The sequence below is a fragment of the Rana temporaria genome, chromosome 4, assembly GCF_905171775.1.
Source record: "Rana temporaria chromosome 4, aRanTem1.1, whole genome shotgun sequence".
In the NCBI taxonomy this organism is placed as follows: Eukaryota; Metazoa; Chordata; class Amphibia; order Anura; family Ranidae; genus Rana; species Rana temporaria.
The window spans coordinates 234478511-234502822 of NC_053492.1; the positions used below are offsets into that span (position 1 = coordinate 234478511).

Sequence of the window (24312 nt, forward strand, 5' to 3'; positions counted from 1 at the left end):
CCACATGCATTGGGAGGTATTCTGTTGTATGCTGGGAGGTAAGGATGAGCTCCGGCGTGTTCCCACCCCCCCACATGCAGGGCCTGCCAGGAAGTCGGCACTGTGCTGCGCTAATCACAGGCAGTGAGACATTGTCCCGATGCGTGGCTGCAGAGATCAGGAAATGTCTCCCTGCCTGTGATTAGCGCAGTGCCAACTTCCTGGTGGGCTCTGCACTTGGGGTGTGCGAACGCTCCAAAGCTCATCCTTACTGGGAGGTATTATGGCATCCGGGGACATCTATGCTGGGGGTAATTCTTGTGTCCAGGCGGGGAGGTGCAATTTGGCATCTTCGCTTTGGACACTAATTGACCTTGTCCCACCCTAGGCCTGGCATACAGCCGGTGTCCACAAAACTAGATGAGGTGAGGAAAGGAGTTGGGCGGGAGCTGACAAAGTTTACTTTCCCTATTAAGCGAGTGATTGGTTGCTCGGACTGCCTACCAACCAATCACCAGCTTGTTAATGGGAAAAGTGACTGTAAATGAGCACCTTGTAAAACAACCCATTCAGTTTAAAATAGAAATGAATAGCAAAACAATTTTGGTTTAGATATATAAAAAAAAAAACATTATAAATAGACTCACCCCTCTGTTCTTGGCTGCATAAAAGTTGGAGGGAGGAGATGCAGTGGCAAACTGAGCTTCCCAGTGAATGTGTGCAGTGGGAGCATGTCAGGACAAGTCTTATCATTAGAGGGTACATGGAGTTCCCAGCATGGATAGAGAACTGACCAGTGTGTTCTTCTAAAAAAAATGGCAGAAAGAGGGCACCTGGGTCAGTGTGATGGTAAAAGCAAGTAACAATTTATTCAGATACTTTTATGCAAGTGTATCTTGTAAGCTGCATGCAGGGTGGATGTGGATCCCCACTCCAAGCAGTCAGCCATCTCAATGGATGAGAAGACTAGTGGGGATAAGTTCAGACCTGCCGAATGGAGGTATATAACCAGCAGTGTCTCCAGCTCTCCCACCTATCAAGAGACCAAATCAGGGCGGGAGCGGGCCGCAACACGTTTCCAAGGGCGACAACTTCTTCAGGTAAACGGTGTTATCCTGATTAGTGTGGTCAATTTTTATTGGGAAAGCAGATGGACTGGCAGGATCACCAGGGATTTCACCCCCAAAAAAAAGCAATACAAACAACAGGATACTTATACAAGTACATTGTAGAGCAGGCACATATCGGGCATATGAAGTGTTGTGGTAACAAACGCTAACTTTGGCAGCTCCTGCTTCCCTGTCCGCTGTAAGTCTTTCTGCATCCTAAATCAGTCAAATTGTCATTCATTGGTTTTATTTTTTTAATGCTATATATAATGGTTTATAAAAGGTTTGAGCAGCTACGCTTTATATGTTTCCCTATTGATGTAAAGCATGTATTTTTTTTTCCTTTTTTATGTTTACATTGTTTTATGTTAATGTTTAAAGTGGCTGTAAAAGGCAGATTTTTTTAATGCATTTTAATGCTTACCTGAGCCCCATCTTGATCCAGTGGTGTGCACGAGTGCCTCTGCTTTGCAGGACTCTCCATCCTGATTTGGCTGAGACACAGCAGCGGCGCTATTGGTTCCTGCTGCTGTCATTTAGTTAGCCAATGAGGCAAGAGGGGGGGGGGGGGCAGGGCAAACTGCAGCTCCATGTCTGAATTGAGACACAGAACAGTTGCTTGGCTTGGGTGCCGTCATAGCAAGCTGCTTGCTGTGGTGGCATTCGACAGAAAGGAGGGGCCGGGAGCGCCGGGAAGGGAGAAGAGGAGGCTCTGGGCTGCTCTGTGCAAAACCACTGTAAGCAAGTATAACAGGTTTGTTCTTTTAAAAAGGGGGGGGGGGAAGACTTTAGTATCACTGAAAGAACTTAAACATTTTATACAGAAGTCATAAATATTAACAGTATCATTTCATTAGATAATTTGAGGGTTTAGGGACAGGGCAGTTGTTGGTTGGGCAACTGGTGGTGAGTAACTCTTAAGGCCTGGCTAGTAACTCAGGACTTATAAATTTTGAGCTCTGAGTATAGTAGCATTTTGCTGCTTTTTCAATGGACATGCAAGTCATTCTGTAGAAAGGAACTTATGACATTTGGAATGTTCTATGGGGATGTATGCACCAATCTTTTTATCTCCTGTATATGAATAAAACTTTATATTTTACTATACATATTTGAGTTGCCCTTTAAAGTGCCAATGTATTATAGGAGTCTTTTTTTTTTTTTTTTTAATTATAGGGATGTTGGCAACACCTTAGGTTTCACTTGGGTGGCGTAATTGTTATGACATTTTGTTTTGTGCGCTTTGGATACCAGAATATTTTAAAGTTGTTTTTACGTGTTGTGTTTGTTTTGTTTTTTTTTTTTTGTTTTTTTTTTTAAACCCTACATTATTCTTATGGTTTTAGTTTCAGAACGCCTGTTGTAAAAGACCCACTGAGACCTGCTTCAATGCTTTCTACTCCATGTAACAACTTACCCAGTTATAACCACCCACATACTCCAGCCAATTCTATTCTGCAGCCTTCAGCTTTCCCGGTAATGTATTTCTCCTCATAGTACACATACATCTGTGTGTATTCTGTGATCTAGTTTCGTTCTGCTTAATTGATGGAAACATTGCTTCATTGAGTGCAAGGTCTAAACTTTCACTTTTGCTGCCGCCATCATGACTATTGTGGCAGTGTCAGCATGTAAAAAATTCCCAACTACTGTAGCAGGTTGTATTTATTTCAGGTATATGCAGTATATTGGGCAAACCATTACACAGTGCTTTGCATATCGTGCATTAACATTTCTTCCTGCCCCCTGCGGTCTAAAGTGCCAGAGTACCCAGAGCCCCCCCGTGATGGCAAGAACATTTAGGCTACTTTCACACTTGGGTGCTTTACAGGCACTATATCGCTAAAGATGGCACCTGTAAAGCGCCTCTCCTGTCACTCCAGTGTGTTCACGTTTAGACTATAGCTGTGCGCTGGCTGGATGCTAAGAAGACGAGCAAGATCTTTGAGGTGCTTTAGGCGCAGTGTATCTACCGCTCCTGCCCTTTGAAATCAATGGGCAGTGGTGCTTTTAACCCTTTTTTGGCTGCTAGCGAGGGTTAAAGTCGCCCTGCTAGCGGCCGAAAAGTTCTAAAACTACGCTAAAGCACTGCTAAAAAATTGTGGCGCTTTACCGCCAACGCCTCAGTGTGAAAGTGCCCTTAAGGTAAAAAAATTGACACGCCCTTAATGCAGACGTGCATGTTTGGTACAAAAACTACAATTGAGGCACAAATTAAAACGAATTCACACTATTCAGTACTGCTTTGTAAAACGTCTGACAAACAAGCTATTGTATCCTCTGTGTTCCATTCACACTGCAACGTAGCCACTAAAATGCAGACATGCTGCATTTTATCACAGCGCACTGTACCAAATCACATGATTGTACGACGGCACCATGAATGAAGTGTACATTTCAAATAAAGTTTGTACAAAACAAAAGGAGTCGTGTGATGCACTAAACCGTGCACCGCACCACGCTACCCCTACCACAGCCAGCAAAGTTAAAAATATCGTATTTTGTAGTTCTTCATGTGAAAAAAAATTGTATATAGTATGTGTGCCATAATGGCAGCAAAAAGGTTTAAATGTATCCACCTCCCTACCCCTCCTACTCAGACTGCAAAAAAGGCGGAAAGACTATTCTTTTTTTCCCTCTGGCTTTCTAGTGTAGGGGGTGATGTCGTCCTGCCAATGAGATCTCAGGGAATAGTGAATAAGCCAAGTCTTTGCAAGAAGACATGAACAGTGTAGAACCATGCTGAGAGCATCTTCTCTGAGATTTGGGATACTCTACCCTCCCCAGATCTTGGCACAAGGAAGATGTTCTCATCTGTGCCTACTGTGTAGGTGCTATGGGTGGAAGCTGAGGAAAAGGTGAGTGAAGGAATCCTCCTTGCTGCACTATTGTATTCTGAAAGCAGGGACTCTCCACCGGGATACACTGATCAGAGCTTTAGTTGACCGGCTGCAGCATGCTGATCAAAGGAAATTTTTCCAACATTCTTACTGGTGGGAAGCCAATCATTAGATCACCACCTCTCTAGGGGTATATGGTCATAGATGGATTGAAATTTGCCTGTTCCCTGCTGAACCTGCAGAATTTCGATCTATCTGTGGTCAGTTTCAGTCTTGCATAATTGTACAGGCTCCTCTTTAATCTGATTTCACTGCACACTCCCATATGATGGGTGTACTTCCTTGTGAACCTACAAATTCTGAAATTTGGCAAGTTGCCAGAATCAAGATGGCAGCCCTTGGATCTGCACCCTTCTTTTTTTTAAAAAAATTAAATAAAATGTTAACCATGGTATTTGCCAAAGTTTTGCAATTTAGGTTAACTTTAGGGAAACACCGTCGCCTAACCATTTAAGGCAAAGTGGTGGTGACTCCTGATAACCCATGTCAAACCAGGTATACTGCAGCCCCCCCCCCCCCTCCCATCCTGTGCACATGATATCCTTATACTGTATGAACAAGGCTTTGTGACCTGCAGGAGAAAAGGGCTTTTCTCGCCAACATCTGGTATTGGGGTGACACTGCAGTTCATGCACAAACTTAGGGAGTGCTTTTAATCATTTAAATTCATTCCAGCTTGTTGGGAAAATGAGACTTTTGGCAGTAGTAATTTTTTTCAATGGGATAAGGAGATAATTTTTAGAATATTGGTGGAGTTTCAAAATGTTGTGGCAAATTTTGCAACACTGAACTTGGCAATAATAGACAGATCCCTGTGGTTAAGAGGGGGCAACTTGGCTGCCGATTAAACTAATCTCTACTTTTTTATCAGATGACGCCGTCAATTGCAATTAATGACTGTATCGTAGTCAAAGGAAGAATTTATGCAGTTTTAAAGCAAATCGGTTCAGGTGGCTCTAGCAAGGTAACCACTGATTTTTGGTTCTGCAACATGTCTAACATATATCTATGTGAAATGTATTTCCTGTTCAGTATTTAGGGAAAAAAAGTAGGTGATTGCGGAGGAAATAAAAAAAATTCTAATTTTTCACACATAGATTCTTTTAAAATAAATGCCTATAAGAAAAGAATGCTCTTGACTAAAGTGACTGATGGCCCAGGTTCACACTGAGCTGCAGGAATGAAGCCGTGCGAGTTCAGCTGAATCGCACCCTGAAATCGCAAAATAGTACAGAAACTACTTTTTGAAATCCGCTGTGGCTTCGCACCGATTAGGACGGTGCCTTTACCGGCAATTGCTGCTGATTTGAGATGTCAAATTGCACCAATATGAACATGGCTTTATATGAAACTATGACTTGAGGCCTTGTCCTTTAAAGATGGCCTTGTATCATGACTGACGAAATATATGATCTGTAAATATCCCAAAATACTTGTTTGCCCTGTGCAAATTGTATTCTGGAGCTACCATATTTAACCCCCCTTCTCACCAACTATACGCATATATGCAGCCTCACAGTAGAGGGTCTTCATTTGCAGGGTGCATGTATGCGTACCTGTGTTTGTACTAGAAGTGCACTGTGCAGCATGTTTACAGCACAGACACTGTGTTCTCATTAAGAGCACCAAGACTCGTAGGAGCCATCTAGCCTAGCCTCTGACTGGCTTTCAGTGATCAGTCATTGTACAACCCGCCCCTATATTTTCTCTACTCTAGAATGGAGAAAGAATTGTAAGAGAAAAATAAAGATAAAAGGGCTAGATCAGAGTTTTGATCTAGGTTGGGGCCAGAGTAATACAAAAAAGTTAAATTACTGTTGGTGTCCGTTTTTGGGTAGGATAGGAAAAAGCAATATGCGCACTATTGTTTCTGCTTCATACTACGGGTACAAACCTACACATATGTGGTATCACTGTGATTGTCAGAAGCAAGAGAATTTATATTTTCAGTTCTTTGGCAGTAATCAACTATGAAGAAAAGCGACTGCACTCTGGACGTAAAAACAAATTGGCTTTTTTCATTATTCTTCTTTGGCAGTAGGCTATGGTAATGGAAAAAAATATACACCTAAATCTAAAGATTTTTTATTTTTTTTTTGCTATTTTGTGCCAGTTTTGATCAAGAGATCTATTATTTACCACCAAATCAAGGCGGCATCTGTAGCAGTCAGTATTTAGAGACTAGAATTTTAAAAGCATGAAGTCAAAATTGGCAGGGCAAGTATATTCAGTCTGTGATTGCCACTTAGCCAATTTGTCTTGATTAACTGATAAGATTGAGTCTTCATGTAAGCTTTTTTCTTTATCGTTACATCACGGGACACAGAGCGGCATTCATTACTATATGGGTTATATGGAGTACCTTCAGGTGTAGACACTGGCAATCTTCAAACAGGAAATGCCCCTCCCTATATAACCCCCTCCCATAGGAGGAGTACCTCAGTTTTTTACGCCAGTGTCTTAGGTGTTAGTCATGGTTTAGCTTGCCTCCGCATCCTTGGGATTAGGTGAGCTACCGGTTCTGTCCAAAAAAGCCTGAGCGCTAAAGTGGTCAGTAACCGGACCCCAAACCCTTGGGGTATAGCCCATAATGCTTTCTTTTTAAGAGAGCTGGACCCTGGGCCCAGAACTTAGAAAACCTTTGGGCGCCTAATGTTTTCTGTTTGCCAGGGTGCTGTATGGGCCCAGGACAGTGGATCCTTCATGGAAGAAGAAGGTTCCCAGGGCCTGAAGGTCTAGACATCCCCACGGAGATGGGGGAAGATTGGGCCTCTTGCTTTGCAAAGTCCTGCGGCATGGAGCAGGTAAGTAAGGGGAAAACTTGCGGAACTTGGCTCTTAGCAAGTTTTTTCTGGGAGGTCACAGGGGACATGCCTAAAAGTTATGCATTGCATCTGGCAAACCAGTCACATATCATGAAGATAGGATGGCTCTATATGTTGTTATTCCCCTTAAACAGTGACCTCCCTGGTAGTATTGGAAAAGCTGTGAGTGGGGCCTTTTGTGTACAAATGTATGTGTGTGTCAGAGAGCTATGCTTACCTGCAAGCCTCCAGGCGATGCTCTATCCAGTCCTTTTCCTCATGCCTGCAAGGCAGGCAAAACGCTGTCCTCCTCGTGTGTTTCTGGCTGCGGCTGCAGGAACAGAGAGGCCCTTCCTTCCAAACACCCCCCCCGTCGGCGGGCGCGCGTGCACGTGTTTATAGGCGCATTTTGGCGCCGTTTTTGCTGGGGGGGAAGGGCGGGTCAGTGATTTAAGGAAGGGGCGGCCCTTCCTTAGATACCACAGCTCATTCAATACTATGGTTTGAGGGAGGAAGGACTGGAGTAAAGCACGGGGCGCCGAGGACACACAGTGGCCGGAAAGAATACTACAGTCTTCAGAAGATTGTGGTTTAGCCTAGGAATAGGCTGTTTTTTCTTTTCCATCTCATAGTCTTTTCTTTGGCAATACTACTCAGGGGGATAGAATGTTTTTTTTCTTGCCTAGATTGAAAAAAAAAAAAAAAAAAAGTGCCATCTGGGGAAGAGGAAACATTTTTTATTCCCCAAACAGGTGTTTGGGCATTTAACTATTTATAAGTCCCAGGTACCAATAAGTAGCAGGTGTACCTCGGTATTGTACCATGGCATCAAAGAACAAATCAGAGGGTACAAAGGGTGGGGATTCCCCCACAGGGTCTGAGGTCTCGGATAGAGCTATGCCGCTGCTTTCCCCACTGGGAGCCTTTGGGCCATCGGGATCGGGGGCTGGAGCTGACGCGAGTCAACCCAATCCTAAGATGGTCACGGAGGAGGTGTTACTCACCTCTTTAAATGAGATGCAGAAAAGCATGGGAAAGATGATAGCCGCAGCTATGCGGGGTAGTAAGCGGAATAGATCTCCGTCACCCGTGCACGGACCCTCGGAAGAGGAGGTCCTTTCCTCTGGGGAATTGGACGACCTCTTGGACAAGGACCAAGTAGGTTCAGGGATCGATGATCCGGATACAGAGGAGTCTGGGGCAGTCTCCCTGAGGGAGAGCTGGTGGATTCAAGACTTGACGGACTTGGTCCATAAGGCATTCAACCTGCCTATACCAGATCTCCAGGTATCGACGGTTTCAGCTTTGGGCTCACTGAGGGCGCCTCAAAGCAGTGCGGTGTTTCCGATCCATCCTCTATTGGAGGGAGTCTTGTTCCAAGATTGGAACAAACCAGACAAGGTTTTCTTACCACCTAAGAAATTTTCTGTCTTGTATCCTATGGAAGAAAAGTTTTCCAAGAGATGGGCTTCTCCTGCAGTAGACGCAGCCATCTCATGTGTTAACAAATCGTTAACATGCCCTGTAGAAAACATACAGGTTTTCAAGGATCCAGTTGATAAACGCTTGGAAGCACTACTTAAAAACTCCTTCACTGCTGCAGGGGCAGTAGTACAGGCAGCCGTGGCTGCGATTGGAGTCGCTCAAGCTTTATCGGATCAATTTAAGCAAATGCTTGAACTTATTCCTGCCGAGCAGGCAGAAGAATTTTCGGATGTCCCTAAGGCCATTTGTTTTACGGTAGACGCTATCAAGGATTCTATCCAGCAAGCGTCACGTTTATCGTTATCCCTTATCCATATGAGAAGACTCTTATGGTTAAAAAGCTGGGAGGCTGAGCCCCCATGCAAGAAGCTCCTGGTAGGGTTCCCCTTCCATGGAGGTCGGCTCTTCGGAGAAGACCTAGATAAATACATTCAGACCATTTCAAACGGCAAGAGTACTCTCTTGCCAACTAAGAAGAAGGTTCAGGGGCCTGCGTTTAAACGACAGTCCTCCCCTGGACAGGGGCCCTCTAATGCCAAGCAGTATCGACGGCCTCCTGCAAGAGCAAACTTCGGCTTCAACAGCAGATCACAAAGACAGGCTGTTAGAGGCAAGAGGCAGTGGTTTCGCAAACCAGCAAAACCAGCCCCCAAGTCTACCTTATGAAGGGGCGCCCCCACCCACGAAGGTGGGGGGAAGGCTGCGACTCTTTTCGGAGATTTGGGAAGCCAGCATTCCCGACGAGTGGGTACGGTCTTCCGTGGCCACAGGCTACAAGCTAGAGCTCCTAAGGTTTCCTCCTCCTCATTTCCAGGAGTCGAGGATTCCAAACGATCTGGAGAAAGGAGCCGCATTAAGATCGGCTCTAGATCATCTACTTTCCCAGGAAGTAATAGTAGAGGTACCAGTCCTGGAACAGGGACTGGGTTTCTACTCCAACCTATTCATCATCCCAAAGCCCAATGGAGATGTCAGGCCAATTTTGGACCTAAAGATGGTAAATGCATACTTAAAAGTCCGCTCATTTCGGATGGAATCCGTGCGGTCAGCAGCTGCCACACTCCAAAAGGACGACTTCATGGCGTCCATAGACATAAAGGATGCCTACCTTCATGTTCCAATTTATCAGCCACATCAAAGATATCTACGCTTTATGGTGGCTTCGCGTCATTTCCAATTCGTGGCGCTTCCCTTCGGGTTGGCTACGGCCCCCCGCGTGTTCACGAAGGTTCTAGCTCCAATCCTAGCCAAGCTAAGGATTCAAGGGGTCACGATCCTAGCATACCTGGACGACCTCCTAGTCATAGACCACTCGTCTCCCGGCTTGGAGCGAGCAGTGGCCCTCACGGTCCAATACCTCGAGAGGTTCGGCTGGGTCCTAAACCGGGAAAAGTCAGCATTCCAGCCCACAAGGCAATTGGAATATCTCGGCATGAGATTAGACACAGAACAACAAAGAGTGTTCCTACCTCTGAGGAAGGTCAAAGCCATCAAGGTGTTAATCCTACTGGTTCTAAGCAAGAAAGAACCGACTATTCGCCTATGTATGAGACTACTAGGCAAGATGGTGGCTACCTTCGAGGCGGTGCCATACGCCCAGAGCCACACTCGCATCCTGCAGGCAGCCATCCTGTCAGCATGGAGCAGAAGGCCACAGGCCTTGGATATCCCGTTGCCACTCTCATCAAGAATCCGGCAAAGTCTGTGTTGGTGGTTAGACCCTCAGAACCTACTGAAGGGAAGGTCTTTCAGCCCAGTGGCTTGGAAGATAGTGACCACAGACGCCAGCCTGACGGGCTGGGGAGCAATTGTGGAGGGTTCCACTCGCCAAGGTATTTGGGCAAAGCCAGAGAAGCTGTTACCCATCAACATCTTGGAGCTCAGAGCTGTTCGACTAGCCCTCAGGGCTTGGACGTCGAAATTGCAGGGGTTCCCGGTGAGAATTCAATCAGACAATGCCACGGCAGTGGCATACATAAATCACCAAGGGGGAACCAGGAGTCAGGCCGCTCAGAGAAGTGAGCTTGATTCTCCTATGGGCAGAGGCTCATGTGCCCTGCATATCGGCAATATTCATTCCCGGAGTGGACAACTTTCAGGCGGACTTCTTAAGCCGCCAGACTCTATGGCCGGGGGAATGGTCTCTGCATCCACAGGTCTTTCAAGCACTCTGCCAAAGATGGGGAGTGCCGGACGTGGATATCATGGCATCGAGACTCAACAAGAAGCTAGACAGGTTCATGTCCCGGTCAAGGGATCTGATGGCCTGCGGAACCGATGCTCTGGTTTGCCCTTGGCATCAGTTCAAACTTCTTTATGCGTTTCCCCCGCTCCAGTTACTACCCCGCCTGCTGCGCAGGATCAGGGTGGAGCGCATACCTGTCATCCTGGTAGCTCCAGCATGGCCCAGAAGGGCATGGTACTCACTAATCCTAAGGATGGTAGTGGGAAACCCTTGGACTCTGCCTCTAAGGCCAGACCTGCTATCGCAAGGTCCGATCCTCCACCCTGCCTTACGGCATCTAAATTTGACGGCCTGGAAGCTGAATCCTTGATTCTCAGGGGTAGAGGTCTGTCTCAGAAGGTAATCTCTACCCTAATCAGAGCCAGGAAACCGGTCTCTAGGGTGATTTATCACAGGGTCTGGAAGGCCTATGTAGGCTGGTGTGAGTCCAAGCTATGGCTTCCTCGCAAATTCACCATTGATAGAGTTTTAAGTTTTCTCCAGCTAGGAGTGGATAAAGGATTGGCATTAAGCACAATCAAAGGACAGATTTCTGCTCTGTCAGTGTGGTTTCAGCGGCCGCTGGCCACCCACTCGCTGGTTAAGACCTTCCTTCAAGGGGTCTTACGTATTAAACCTCCAGTTAAATCCCCGCTTTGTCCGTGGGATTTAAATCTTGTCCTGTCAAGTTTACAGAAACAACCGTTTGAGCCGTTGGCTGAAGTTCCTTTGGTTCTACTGACAAGGAAGTTGGTATTTTTGGTTGCCATAGTTTCCGCAAGAAGAGTTTCGGAACTGGCAGCCTTATCCTGTAAGGAACCATATCTTATATTTCATAAGGACAAGGTCGTTCTCCGCCCTCATCCTTCCTTCCTACCGAAGGTCATATCCAGTTTTCATTTGAACCAGGATTTGGTATTACCATCCTTCTTCCCTAAACCTACTTCCAGAAAGGAAGGGTTGCTGCATACCTTGGATATTGTCAGGGCCATGAAGGCCTATCTTAAAGCTACAGAGAAAATCCGAAAAACAGATGTGCTGTTTATTCTACCGGATGGGCCCAAGAAGGGGCAGGCAGCTGCAAAGTCCACCATTTCTAGGTGGAGCAAGCAATTAATCACTCAGGCCTACGGCTTGAAAGGGTTGCCTCCTCCAGTATCATTAAAGGCTCATTCTACTAGAGCCATGGGCGCCTCCTGGGCAGCACACCACCAGATCTCTATGGCTCAAGTTTGCAAGGCGGCAACCTGGTCTTCTGTCCACACATTTACAAAATTCTACAAGTTGGACGTAAGAAGGAATACTGATACTGCCTTCGGGCAGGCAGTGCTGCAAGCTGCAGTTTGAGACCCTCGGATCCCGGGGGCTCCTCTTTTTTTTTTTGAGTTAAATTTAAAATTTAAGATTATTTTTCTCAAATAAGTTGGATTTATTATGATTTGAGTATATCTCTAAATTAAATCCTTTTGTCTTGGAGATGTTCTCCCTCCCCTCATTGTAAGCATTGCTTTGGGACATCCCATATAGTAATGAATGCCGCTCTGTGTCCCGTGATGTAACGATAAAGAAAAAGAGATTTTTAATACAGCTTACCTGTAAAATCTTTTTCTTGGAGTACATCACGGGACACAGAGCTCCCACCCCTCTTTTTGAGGACCATTTTGGGAGGCATACTGCTTGCTACAAAACTGAGGTACTCCTCCTATGGGAGGGGGTTATATAGGGAGGGGCATTTCCTGTTTGAAGATTGCCAGTGTCTACACCTGAAGGTACTCCATATAACCCATATAGTAATGAATGCCGCTCTGTGTCCCGTGATGTACTCCAAGAAAAAGATTTTACAGGTAAGCTGTATTAAAAATCTCTTTTTTTTTTCTTGTAAAAATATATTGCTTGTTGTGATTTTTGACTGTGATGGGTTAAGGATTTCCATGTGTTAGCACTGAAAATATAAAACGCTTCATGTTTCACTCATGAAACCTTATGAGATTTCATAAAAAGGATCTCTGCATAGCTCAGGGCTGAGAGGAAGGTGACTGCTTAAATCATGTGATTAACATGTCAAAATATTAACAAGGGACTAGTCTGACATGGTTTTACTTGCAAAGCCACACAGAATGGGTGGGCTGCTCATCTTACAAGCTGAAAGCAGCAGTAAACTGGCCAAAAAAACCCGCCCTCCTGCAGGTTTATACCATAATGTGCCGCATACTAGCACATTGAGACAAATGTACCTTACAAAAGAAGCCGTCCAGCGGTGCGCTGTCACCACTGCCAGGGCATCGATCTTTACCTGGTCTTTTATGGGTTCGTTGGTCCCAGGTGTTTGAAAGGCCGATGCCATCACTCCTGTACATATGCATAGGAGTGGCACAGCGATCTGCATTCTAAACTGGTAACATGTAAAGGCTTTCAAATTTCAAAGTGAGACGACATATTGCAGTCCAATCCATTGGAGAGATTATCTTGCACTTGTAAACATAGCTTGGTGCTTTACTTGGTTAAAGTGTTAGTAAACCTCAGACCCTGCATTCACTATATCTGCTCGCCCACAGAACATGGAAATGCAATTATTTTAGTAAATATAAACTGCTTAATATCCTTTCTCATCAGCAGTATATGAGTGTCTGGCTGAGCATAGGTTAAAGCTCGTAGGAGTTTTCATACTCCTGGCTGTCGTATAATGCTGCATGACGCCTGACTTTGTCTGAACAGTGCTGATTGGCACCCTCCCAAATAAAAAACTCTAGCACCCTTGGCTGTGTTCTATCAGCGGATGGATTGGAGCCTGTAAAAGAGCATCAGAGAAGAAGATTCAAACAGCCTTTTTACAAAATGTGGAGGATTAACCCCTTGGGCAATTGTCTTGTGATTATAACCAGCATACTTTACTGTATATACAGACTGATTTCACTGTTGTGTTTAACACTTAAATGCTCTGCCATTTGTTGGATATTGTAACGTCATATACAAAGCCTAGTGTCTTAGGATGTTTTCAGTGATTTTTTTTGTCTAATCTGCATTTTGTGTTTGTTTTTTGTTTTTTAACAGGTCTTTCAGGTTATGGATGAGAAAAAACATTTATATGCTATAAAGTATGTGGACCTAAAGGAAGCTGACAAACAGACTGTTGAGAGTTATCAAAATGAGATTTCTCATTTAAATAAACTTCAGCGACACAGTGATAAAATAATCAAGCTGTATGATTAGTAAGTATATGCAATCCTTTAATGCTTTTTTTACTTTTTATTTTTGAAATGCTCAAATTAAGCTATATTGTTGTTCTGCAGTGAAATCACAAAGCAGCACATCTACATGGTTATGGAATGTGGCAGCATTGATCTAAATACATGGTTGAGAAAAAAGAAGACTCTTAACCCATGGGAGAGGAAGAGTTACTGGAAGAACATGCTGGAAGCCGTTCTTACAATACACCAACATGGTAGGTGACCATTTTGGTTGCTGACAGCATCTTAGTCTGTTTTACATACCTACATGGCTATTTAGGACGATGAAAGATTTTTCATTTTAACCTTGGGAGGAATGTTCCTGAGACAAATTTTGTTTAGACCTCTTGACCCCAAAAAGACGCCATCATTGATAATGAAACTTTATATGTAAACATTTCTGACAACATATTTTTTTTAAAAATTGGTTGAGTTTTGTCGTAGGGGGTTGCAGTACTACAGCCTCAAAGCGGCTGTAAAGGCTATACTTTAGGTAAATATATTTCTAAAGGTGCTATTGACATGACATTTTCACCACATGTCGGTAACAACCCATGCAATCCATACATACAAAGGCAAAACAAATGAGTTCAGAAATTTAAGTTTTATATGGAATGACACCGGGAAAAAGCATTCAACATGCTAACTGAAATGTATTTAATACTTTGTACAAAATCCTTTGTTGGTAATGACAGCTTCAAGATGCTTCCTGTATGGAGAAACTAGTCACGTGCATTGCTTAGGTTTGATTTTTCGCAAATTCTTCCACACAGTCTTCAAATCTTGAAGGTTCCGTGGGCCTCTTCTATGAATTCTGATCTTTCGGTTTTTTTTTTTTTTTTTTTTTCCATAGATTTTTTCTATTGGACTCAGGTCAGGTGATTGGCTGGGCCATTCTAGAAGCTTTTTCTTTGAAACCAATTGAGAGTTTCATTGGCTTGCTGAAATGTCCACCCTCACTTCATCTTCATCATCCTGCTATAAGGCCGCAGATTTTTATCAATAATGTCTTGGTACATTTTTTCATACATCCTTCAATAATATGACGTTTGCCAGTACCGTATGCTGAAAAATGGCTCCACTTCATGATGTTCCCACCTCCAAACTTCACTGTTATAAGGGGGTGTTTTTGGGGTGATGTGCAGTGCCAATTGACCTCCAAACATGGTGTGTATAAAGGCATTCTATTTTGGTCTAATCTGACCAGACTATATTCTCCCAGTATTTCACAGGCTTGTATAAATGCTTTGCAACAAACTTTGAAAACGATTTAACTTTTTCTTCAGCAATGGAGTTTTTTGTGTGGTAAGCATGCATACAGGCCGTGGAAGTTGCATTCATTACTTATTTGCTTTGGGAAGCTATTGTACCTGCTAATTCCAGGTCTTTCTGAAGCTCTCCACAAGTGGTCCTTGGCTCTTGGACAACTCTTCAGATAATTATTTTCACTCCTCTGTTAGAAATCTTGCAAGGAACACCTGGTTTATGGTGAAATTATGATCTTTTCACTTCTGGGTTATGGCCCCAACGGTGCTCGCTGGAACATTCTGAAGTTTTAGAATTTTTTCTGTAACCAATGCCATCAGTATATTTTGCAACAATAAAGTTGCGAAGGTCTTGAGAGAACTGTTTGCTTTTACCCATAATAAGATGTTTCTTGTCTGACACCTTGGTAACAAGAGACCTTTTTTAACCACTTTAATACTAGGCACTTGCACCCCCTTCCTGCCCAAGCCAATTTTCAGCTTTCAGTGCTGTTGCTGTTTAAATGACAATTGCGCGGTCATGCTACACTGTACCCAAACAGAATTTTTATCATTTTTTTTTTGTTTCTACAAATGGAGCTGTCTTTTGGTGGTATTTGATCACCCCTGTGGTTTTTATTTTTTGCTAAACAAAGACCGAACATGTAAAAAATTTGTTTTCAGTTTTTTATAAAATTTTGTAAATACATTTTCTCCTTCGGATGGGCGCTGATGGGCAATGATAAAGTGGCACCGGCGGTGGGCACTGATAGGCGGCCCTGATACTAATTACTGATAGATTTCAGCTGGTGCCTTGGCTTTCCTTTCCTGTTTTGCACCTATATTTTATCATGTGTTCAATACTTTTTTTGCCGGTGTCATTCCATTTTATTACATATAACTTAAGTTCTGAACTTTATTTGTTTTTGGTTTCTTTGTATGTATGGGTTGTCACCTACGGGGTGAAGATTTCAGGTCAATGGCACCTTTAGAAATATATTTACCTAGAAAGATGGCGACATGTTCATTATTTTAACCGCTGTGCATATACCGTATTTTCCGGCGTATAAGACGACTTTCTAGACCCAAATTATACTGCCAAAACTTGGGGGTCGTCTTATACGCCGGGTACAATGGCCGAAATATAGATTTAATGCCCACCGAGTGCGCCATACCTTGTGGAAAATCGGTACCGGGTATAGAGGCCGCAAATAACATTGCGAATCCCGCCGCATGAAGAGGCCGCCGCGGCAATGCAGTAGTAAGGAAACACTGTGTGCGGCGCTCGGCCAATCCCTGCTGGCGGATGTTCGCTGCTGCATGCAGCGCTTGTTATGCCTGCTCGGATTGGACAAAATACCTCTGCCAATCCGAGCATGATATTCACGAGTAGGAGTGGCGTCGGCTGACGTCACAGCTTCTCCCAATCCAGGCAGTCTTTGCATCTAGCAACCAATTAGTAAAAATGCATTGCCTGCCGTGATTGGCTCTTTGTAGTGCACACTGTATGGATGTATTCTGCAGTAGAAAACGAACCCATAGAAAGCAGAAACATTCAAATTCACATGTAGCATACTCCAAAGTATACTGTAATATACTGTACCAACAAATCCATTTGATCTACATCAAAAGTAAATGGTGTACCTGGAACAAAGCATCATATATACGGTACTGTACTAACAAAGCATCATATTACTGTATACTGTGTACCTGCGCTACTGTATACAGTATTACAAAGCATCATATACAACCCGTACTGCACATCCAGCTCCAGATTTATTGTTGCTGCCTACCAATTGTGGGATCTTTGGGACTTGTAGTTCACCAGTTTCCTTTTTGATTTAAAAAAAAGTAATACCTGACAGATTTCAGAAATGGCCGATAGACAGGGCCCCAGCATGGAGAAGGAAACATGAAGCCAGTTTTAAGCTCAAAGTTGTAAACTTTGCGAAGGAAACTAATTGCGCTGCTAAAAGACAATATGGCGTAACGGAAAAGATGGTCCGAGACTGGAAAGCAAATGAAGATGCATTAAAGAGTATGCCAAGGGATAAGTGTGTATTAAGAAGAGGCACCCCACATTGGCCAGAACTCGAAGCATGTAGCAGACATGGTGCATGAGCATCGCCGCAATGGTTATGTAGTGACCCGAAACGGCATACGGATTTCTGCACTTCAGTGGGCCAAATCTCACCCAGATCACAGCAAAGGATTTAAGGCCACTGTATCCTGGTGTACTAGGTTCTTGGAAAGGCATGATCTGGTACTGAGGCAAAAGACCAAAATTGCACAAAAATTACCAGCAGATCTCGACTGCAAAGTAAATTTCCATCGCTATGTAATAAAACGGCGCAAGAAACACGGCTATGCATTAAGTCAAATCGGAAATATGGATGAAACTCCAAAGAATTTTGATATGGTTGGAAATAAAACCGTAAATTCAAAAGGTGCAAAAACCGTGTTAATCAAAACAGGACATGAGAAGTCCAGTTTTACAGTGGTACTAGCATGTACAGCTGATGCTGCTGAACTAAGACCCATGATTATCTTCAAAAGAAAAACAATGCCAAAAATCAAGTTCCCTGTTGGAGTTTTTGTACATGTGAATGAAAGGCTGGATGGATGAAGAAGGGGTAAAGCTATGGCTTGAAAATGTTTGCAGTAGACGACCAGGTGGGCTTCGTAAAGAACGTAGCCTACTGGTGTGGGACATGTTCAGGGCTCATTTAACTCCCAGCACAAAGGAAAGGCTGAGAAGAATGAACACAGACGCAGCGGTTATTCCTGGAGGATTGACATCGTTGGTACAGCCACTGGATGTGTGCCTAAACAAGCCATTTAAGGATCGCATTCGAGAACAGTGGAATGAGTGGATGGTTAGCGGCGAAAAGTCATTCACAAAAGGAGGAAACATGCATGCTCCACAGTTGGATGTTTTGTGCAACTTTGTCATAAAAGCCTGGAATGATATTGATGCAAAAAAAGTAATAGTCTTTTTCAAGAAGTGTGGCATATCAAATTCATTGGATGGTATGGAGGACGAGTACTTGTGGCAAGATGAAGGGGAAGCCGACACTGAATCCACACCATCTGATGTGGAACTAGATCCATATGATTGTCTTGCAAATGAAACAAAATATGTCATTGATGAACTTCTGATGTCAGAGGATTTTGAAGGATTTTAAGTACCAGAAAGTCAACAGTTTTCATTAAAATTACCATGTTTAAATCAAATTTTTATTTTTTATTAATGGTTTTGTCTCGGAAGGGGGTAGTCTTATAAGTCGAGTATAGCCCAAAACCCAAGTTTTCACTGGAAAAATAGGGGGTCGTCTCATACGCCCAGTCCTCTTATACGCCGGAAAATACGGTGTGTGTATGTATGTATGTATGTGTGTGTGTGTGTGTGTGTGTGTGTGTGTGTGTGTGTGTGTGTACATACATACATACATACATACATACATACATACATACATACATACACATTTTTAAATATGTGATCACATGCAGAGCTTTGTGTGGAGACTGCAGGGGGGCATGTCAGCAGGAGGCAGTTGCAGCAGTACAGATACTCCAGTGATGAGCTGTGCAGGGGGCATGTCGGCACAAGTCTGACAACTATGGTACAGGCAGGCGGGGTTCACATTTAGAATGCAAAGAAAAACAACCACGTAGCGTGGCTGTGCTTCCATTCCTAGCCTGGTTAGTTCAAAGACAAGCAGGAGGACTGACAAGATTGGCAGGTATTTCACAAAACATGCAATGCAAAGAGAACGAAGATACTTTTTCCTACAGGTAAAAGGTACAACAGACCTATTTTTTTGGAAATATAAAATGTTGGGTAACATACAGTTTAAATTGATATTACTCGCTTTAAAAAAATAAAAATAAATTGACAGGTTGGGTGATTGACCGAATATTGAATGTTTCCCCTTATCTGTTGGCTTGTGTGGCTCAACATATATCTATGGCACCCGCTGTGGTGATGTCTCCCGTGCGCATGTGTGGGACAAAGGTGGACATTACATTATTTACAAAATGTTATAAAAAAAAAATGTTTCTACTCTCCCAGGACTTGACCCCTGACCAAAAAGGGGAGGGGGGGTGGAGCGGGAAGGTAAGTGGGTGTTACAAGAGCATATGTGGCGCTCTAAGGTATACATTTTGGACGTAAAGTGCCACTCTTGTTAATGAAATGAACTAAAATATGTAAAAATACAAATGGGTAAAACTTCCTTTTTTATCAGTAATTTGAAGTGTTCTGGAATTGTGTTTTTGATTTTTCTTAGGTATCGTTCATAGTGACTTGAAGCCTGCAAACTTTTTGATTGTTGATGGCATGCTTAAACTAATAGACTTTGGAATTGCTAACCAAATACAGCCAGATGTGACTAGCATTGTTAAAGATTCTCAGGTAAATATCTCAGAAAAGTATACTTTCTTCACTGCTTTGAACAACCGTGTGTGGTTTTCTGACAATCTACCGAACATACCTTGTGTATCTTTTTATATTCCTCACCACTTTTTTTTTTTTTTTTTTTTTTTTTTTTTTTTTGAGTATATGTAATTAAACGTGTTTTTGCTTTGTTTTAATATTAGATTGGCACAATCAATTATATGCCACCTGAGGCTATCAAAGATAACACTTCTTTTAATGAAAATGGAAGGCCAAGTTCCAAGGTAAAATGTCATATGTCGTTTTATTTGCTTGGTCACATGTCCATTCCTTTTTGTTTTGGCTTCTTCCCTGGTTGCTATCTGGAGACTTATTAATGTTTTGTGAGTTTTATCTTGCATTTAAAAACGTAAGCCTGTTCACACGGGCTGAATGTTTGGGGGCATCGGCTGGTTCATTAGAAGCCCCTGTGTACTGCAGCGGGTCTGACAAAAGCCGGCCGTTTTGGATTTTGTTAAAGAGGCATGACCAAAAGAGGTCTGCTGACCAGAGTGGTGGTGGTGGTGGGGGGTTTCTGGGACAGCAGCTGCAGTGCTCCCCTGTCGGAACACAATAGAATAGCAGTGGATATCAGATTGTTAGTACAGCGGCTCCAACCTGAGCTGTCAGTTTCTTGTGTTTTTTTTTTTTTTTTTCGTTCAGCCCATTGGGTTGAATCGGGGGGGGGGGGGGGGGGCGAAGCAGTGTGTACTGGGCTTTAAAGATGCAAGAACCATATATTTCATCAGATGGGTTTGGCATAATTTGTAGTCGGGTCTGGAAAGAACCAACCCACACCCAATAACCATTCACATCTCATAGAAGATTTAATCCTTTCGCTGCCAGAACCTTCACGTTGGGCTTGAAGATTACCTGAAATCAAAAACGTTGTTCAATAACATTATAGCCGATGCAATTTTTTATGTCACGTGTATATTGCACTATTGTAAACCCTCCCACCCCACACATGCTCAGTTGAGCTTAGGCTGATCTTACAAAAATGTTGGCTGGTTTCTAATGAACCAGCTGAAAATTTGAGATATATACTCTATCTAAAATTTCCTACCTCCTTCGATTTTCTTGTTAACACCAGTTACAGCCACCGGGCAGCTATTCTGCAGTGTCTGCTGTTTGTTCCAGAGTACCTGTCATTTTAGTAGCTACTAAAAAAACAAAAAGCCCTGAGCTTCTCCATAGGTGCTTTGGAGGATTCTATATGGCAGCTTTAATGAGTGGGCACTATATTTGTTCATATGAGTATGATCCTTGTACCTGTGCTGGTAGAGGGGAGATTTCACGGTTCCCAAGACAGACGTCTAAGACTCTTGAGGTCTAGGGTAGGACAAAGGGATTGTAAAGGAAAAAACAGTTTTCCCTAAATGGCTTCCTTTACCTTAGTGCAGTCCTCCTTCACTTACCTCATCCTTCCATTTTGCTTTTAAATGTCCTTATTTCTTCTGAGAAATCCTCACTTCCTATTCTTCTGTCCGTAACTACACACCGTAATGCAAGGCTTTCTCCCTGGTGTGGAGAAAGCCTCTTAAAGGGTCGAGCAGGCAAGTCGGGACACTCTACTTTGCAGATAGAGAGGGGAGCTGTGTGTTAGTGGGCGTCCTGACACTCCTGCTTGCCCCCTCAAGAGGCTTTCTCCACACCAGGGAGAAAGCCTTGCATTACTGTGTGGAGTTACAGACAGAAGAACAGGAAGTGAGCATTTCTCAAAAGAAATAAGGACATTTAAAAGCAAAATGGAAGGATGAGGTAAGTGAAGGAGGACTGCACTAAGGTAAAGGAAGCTATTTAGGGAAAAAACATTTTTCCTTTACAACCCCTTTAACAAGTTGCTAAAAATTCCTGATCAGTGATTGCTTTGCTTTATGAGGGAAACTTCTGACATCAGTTGATATAAGGATACTTCCCTACACATCCCCAGTTTTTCAACCTTGCCAATGATTTCTGTGCTTTTGTAGTAGAGGAGCGCCACTACCACTTTATTTAATAAAAGTCACCTTCTCCTACAGAATTTTATAGTCTACATTTATTCACTTTGGGGTATGACTTGATGGGATTTTTCAAGGAGGGTCTCCTGATGGTGATGCACCAATGCGTGTGAATTGGCCACTTGTAGTCTCCATGAAACTGTGATAATGCAGGGGCACAATTGGGGACATAAAGAAAGTGTTGTCGCCCTATAACAGGATAATCTAAGCGAAGACCATCATGGCATAATTGTCTGGTATTTTAACCACTTAATCACTGCCCCATAGCCGAATTACAGCTACAAGGCGGTTCCTTAACTCTGGGAGGACGTCCTCCCAGAGAATCGTTCCCGCGCGCACACGCGATTATCTGTGCTTGCCGGGTCCACGGGACCCGCAGCAACAAGGATCGCGGTAAAGGGCCAATGAATGCGGCAAGTGGGTTTAAGTGCCCAGTGGTTATTGAAAACTGCAGATGAAAAAATATTGGAAATTACTTTTGAACTTATGTGAACATTTTGTTATTTGTATGTTTGCGCATATATTCTGACCCACTGTTTTTAACTATTGATTTCTGCCTTTAGATTAGTCCTAAGGGCGATGTGTGGTCTTTGGGTTGCATACTGTATTGTATGACTTACGGGAAGACCCCATTCCAACATATTACTAATCAATTCACTAAATTGCATACAATCTTGGATCCAAGCTATGAAATCGAGATACCTGATATACCGGAGGACCACCTTCAGGATGTTCTTAAAGTAAGTGTGTGTTTTAAAAAAAAAAAGTGTTCAGTGTTACAGAAATTTTTCTAATAGACAGTTCGTTTTCTTTTTCTTTCTTCTTTTTCTTTCTTTCTTCTTTTTCTTTCTTTCTTCTTTTTCTTTCTTCTTTTTCTTTCTTCTTTTTCTTTCTTCTTTTTCTTTCTTCTCTTTCTTTCTTTCTTTTTCTTTCTTCTTTTTCTTTCTTCTTTTTCTTTCTTCTTTCTTCCCTCCTGTCTTTTAAGTATATGACTATTTTATGTTCTTAGATCAAGATGGAGACCTATAGGTTTTTTTTTTTTTTTGGATGAAAAATTGTATTTTCTGCCAAATGGCCAGGTAGTTTATTGATGAAGCAGAACATGAGATACATTGAGCTGTTAGCAGTACACATGAATAGACATATTTCTTAAGGTTGTTAGTGTATCCCTACAGAAGTGGAGTTCAGGGACCCTCCTCAAGCAAGGAAGACTGATCTACCCCAACTTGTGTCTGCCTCACCACAGATTTAAAAACAAAAGGGTGGGGGCCACACACGGATAGTCACGTCCTGCATGGAAGTTTAGGGAAAAACTCTTCTGCCTTTTTTAAATATTTGCAAGCTCACAGCAATCTACAAAGCAGTCCTGGTCTTTCAAGAACAGGTAATGGGGTTTGCCTATGCTAGTCTTCTCAGACAACATCACAACGGTGGCTTATATAAACTACCGTTGACCAAACGCTAGTCTTGGATGCCCTGACCTTTCCTCAGGCCTTCATTCTAGCATATGTGTGTTGCAAGGAAGCTCAATTAAAGCGATTGTAAAGGGGGGGAAAAAAAGAACCTGTCATACTTGGTCTGTGCACCAGTTTTTGCACAGAGCAGCCCCGATCCTCCTCTTCTCTGGTCCCCCGCTGGCATGCTGGGCCTCTCTGCCTTGGGGCATGCCCCAATGGCAAGCTGCCGTTATGGACACTAATGCATGCTTGCTCCCGAGCCGGCTCTCTGCATCCATGAGGTAGAGCCTAGGATCTTTCCTAGTTGCTATCGCAAAGCAGGAAAATCTGCCTCCAAGAATTTTACCACCAGATGGATTAAAATGATTGCTATTTTATAGAAAATAGTTTTTACAAACGCATCATACTTACCACCTCCTGTGTAGCGGTTTTTGCACAGGGTAGCCCAGATCCTCCTCTTCTTGGGTCCCTCTTCTAGTACCTGTTGAGTGCCCCCCACAGCAAGCAGCTGGCTATGGGGACACCCAAGTCACAGCTACCTGTGTCCATTCAGACACAGAGCCCCAGTTTGGCCTTGCCCCTCTCTCCTGATTGGCTATCTGGACGGCCAATTCACTTGTGGACATCGCTGGATAGAGATGGGGCTCAGGTAAGTATTAGGGGGTGCTGGGGAGGCTGCTATACACGTGTTATTTTTTATTTATTTTTTAATCTTAAAAAAAACCCACTAAGTTCACCATCGAGCTTGCCTTCAGCTTCAAGGATTACCGCTCATTCAACTTGCTCTATAGCCACTTCCTGAGCACGGAGGTTGAGGCCACCATTGAGCAGATCTGCAAAGCCACCACTTGGTCTAGCTAGTCTACCTCCTTGAGGCACTACAGTATTCACTTGATATCCAGCCAAGACCTGTCTTTTGGAAGGGACGTTTTTATTATTATTATTATTATTATTCAGTTTTTAACCTTCATGCATCTTTTTAAAACAGGTGGCAGCTGGTATGGAGCTTTTAACCTCTGTGCTTGTGCTTCCAGTAGGTGGAGTAGTCTACTCTGTCATGTGACCATCCTGGAGGATTTTGGAAATGTTTTTTTATAAGAAAATTGTTTTGTTTGCCTTGTTTTTCTATGTGAAATAGAAAATAAATTATTTCCGCTTCTGCTGTGACTTTAATCATATCAGAAGCTTATCTGTGGGTCCCGGGCACTGGATGTCTGTAGAGACTTAAAACTGAGCTCTGCCCATGTAAACAAGGCAGAATTCCATTCTAAAAGGGGGGGGGGGGGGGGGGATTGTGTCCCTGCAGAGGGAATAAAATCTATCTGTTCCCCTAGTAAAACCAGCGCACACATGTCACAAAAACACTGGCACGACAGTTAACCCCTTTATTGCCCTAGTTGTTAAACTCCCTCCCAGCCAGTGTCGGTACAGTGACGGTGAATATTTTT

At 43.3% G+C, this 24312-nt stretch overlaps 1 protein-coding gene across 2 annotated transcripts in view; it reads left to right on the plus strand.

The window, feature by feature from the left end:
- Positions 1-24312, plus strand: part of TTK (TTK protein kinase) — a 75165-nt gene that overhangs the window by 45437 nt on the left and 5416 nt on the right. For both annotated transcript variants that reach the window (XM_040350005.1, XM_040350006.1), the window contains exons 13-19: positions 2435-2564; positions 4860-4952; positions 13553-13710; positions 13792-13943; positions 19262-19386; positions 19572-19652; positions 21971-22147. In XM_040350005.1, the coding sequence (XP_040205939.1) occupies positions 2435-2564; positions 4860-4952; positions 13553-13710; positions 13792-13943; positions 19262-19386; positions 19572-19652; positions 21971-22147 (916 nt within the window). The remainder of the gene's footprint in view (positions 1-2434; positions 2565-4859; positions 4953-13552; positions 13711-13791; positions 13944-19261; positions 19387-19571; positions 19653-21970; positions 22148-24312) is intronic.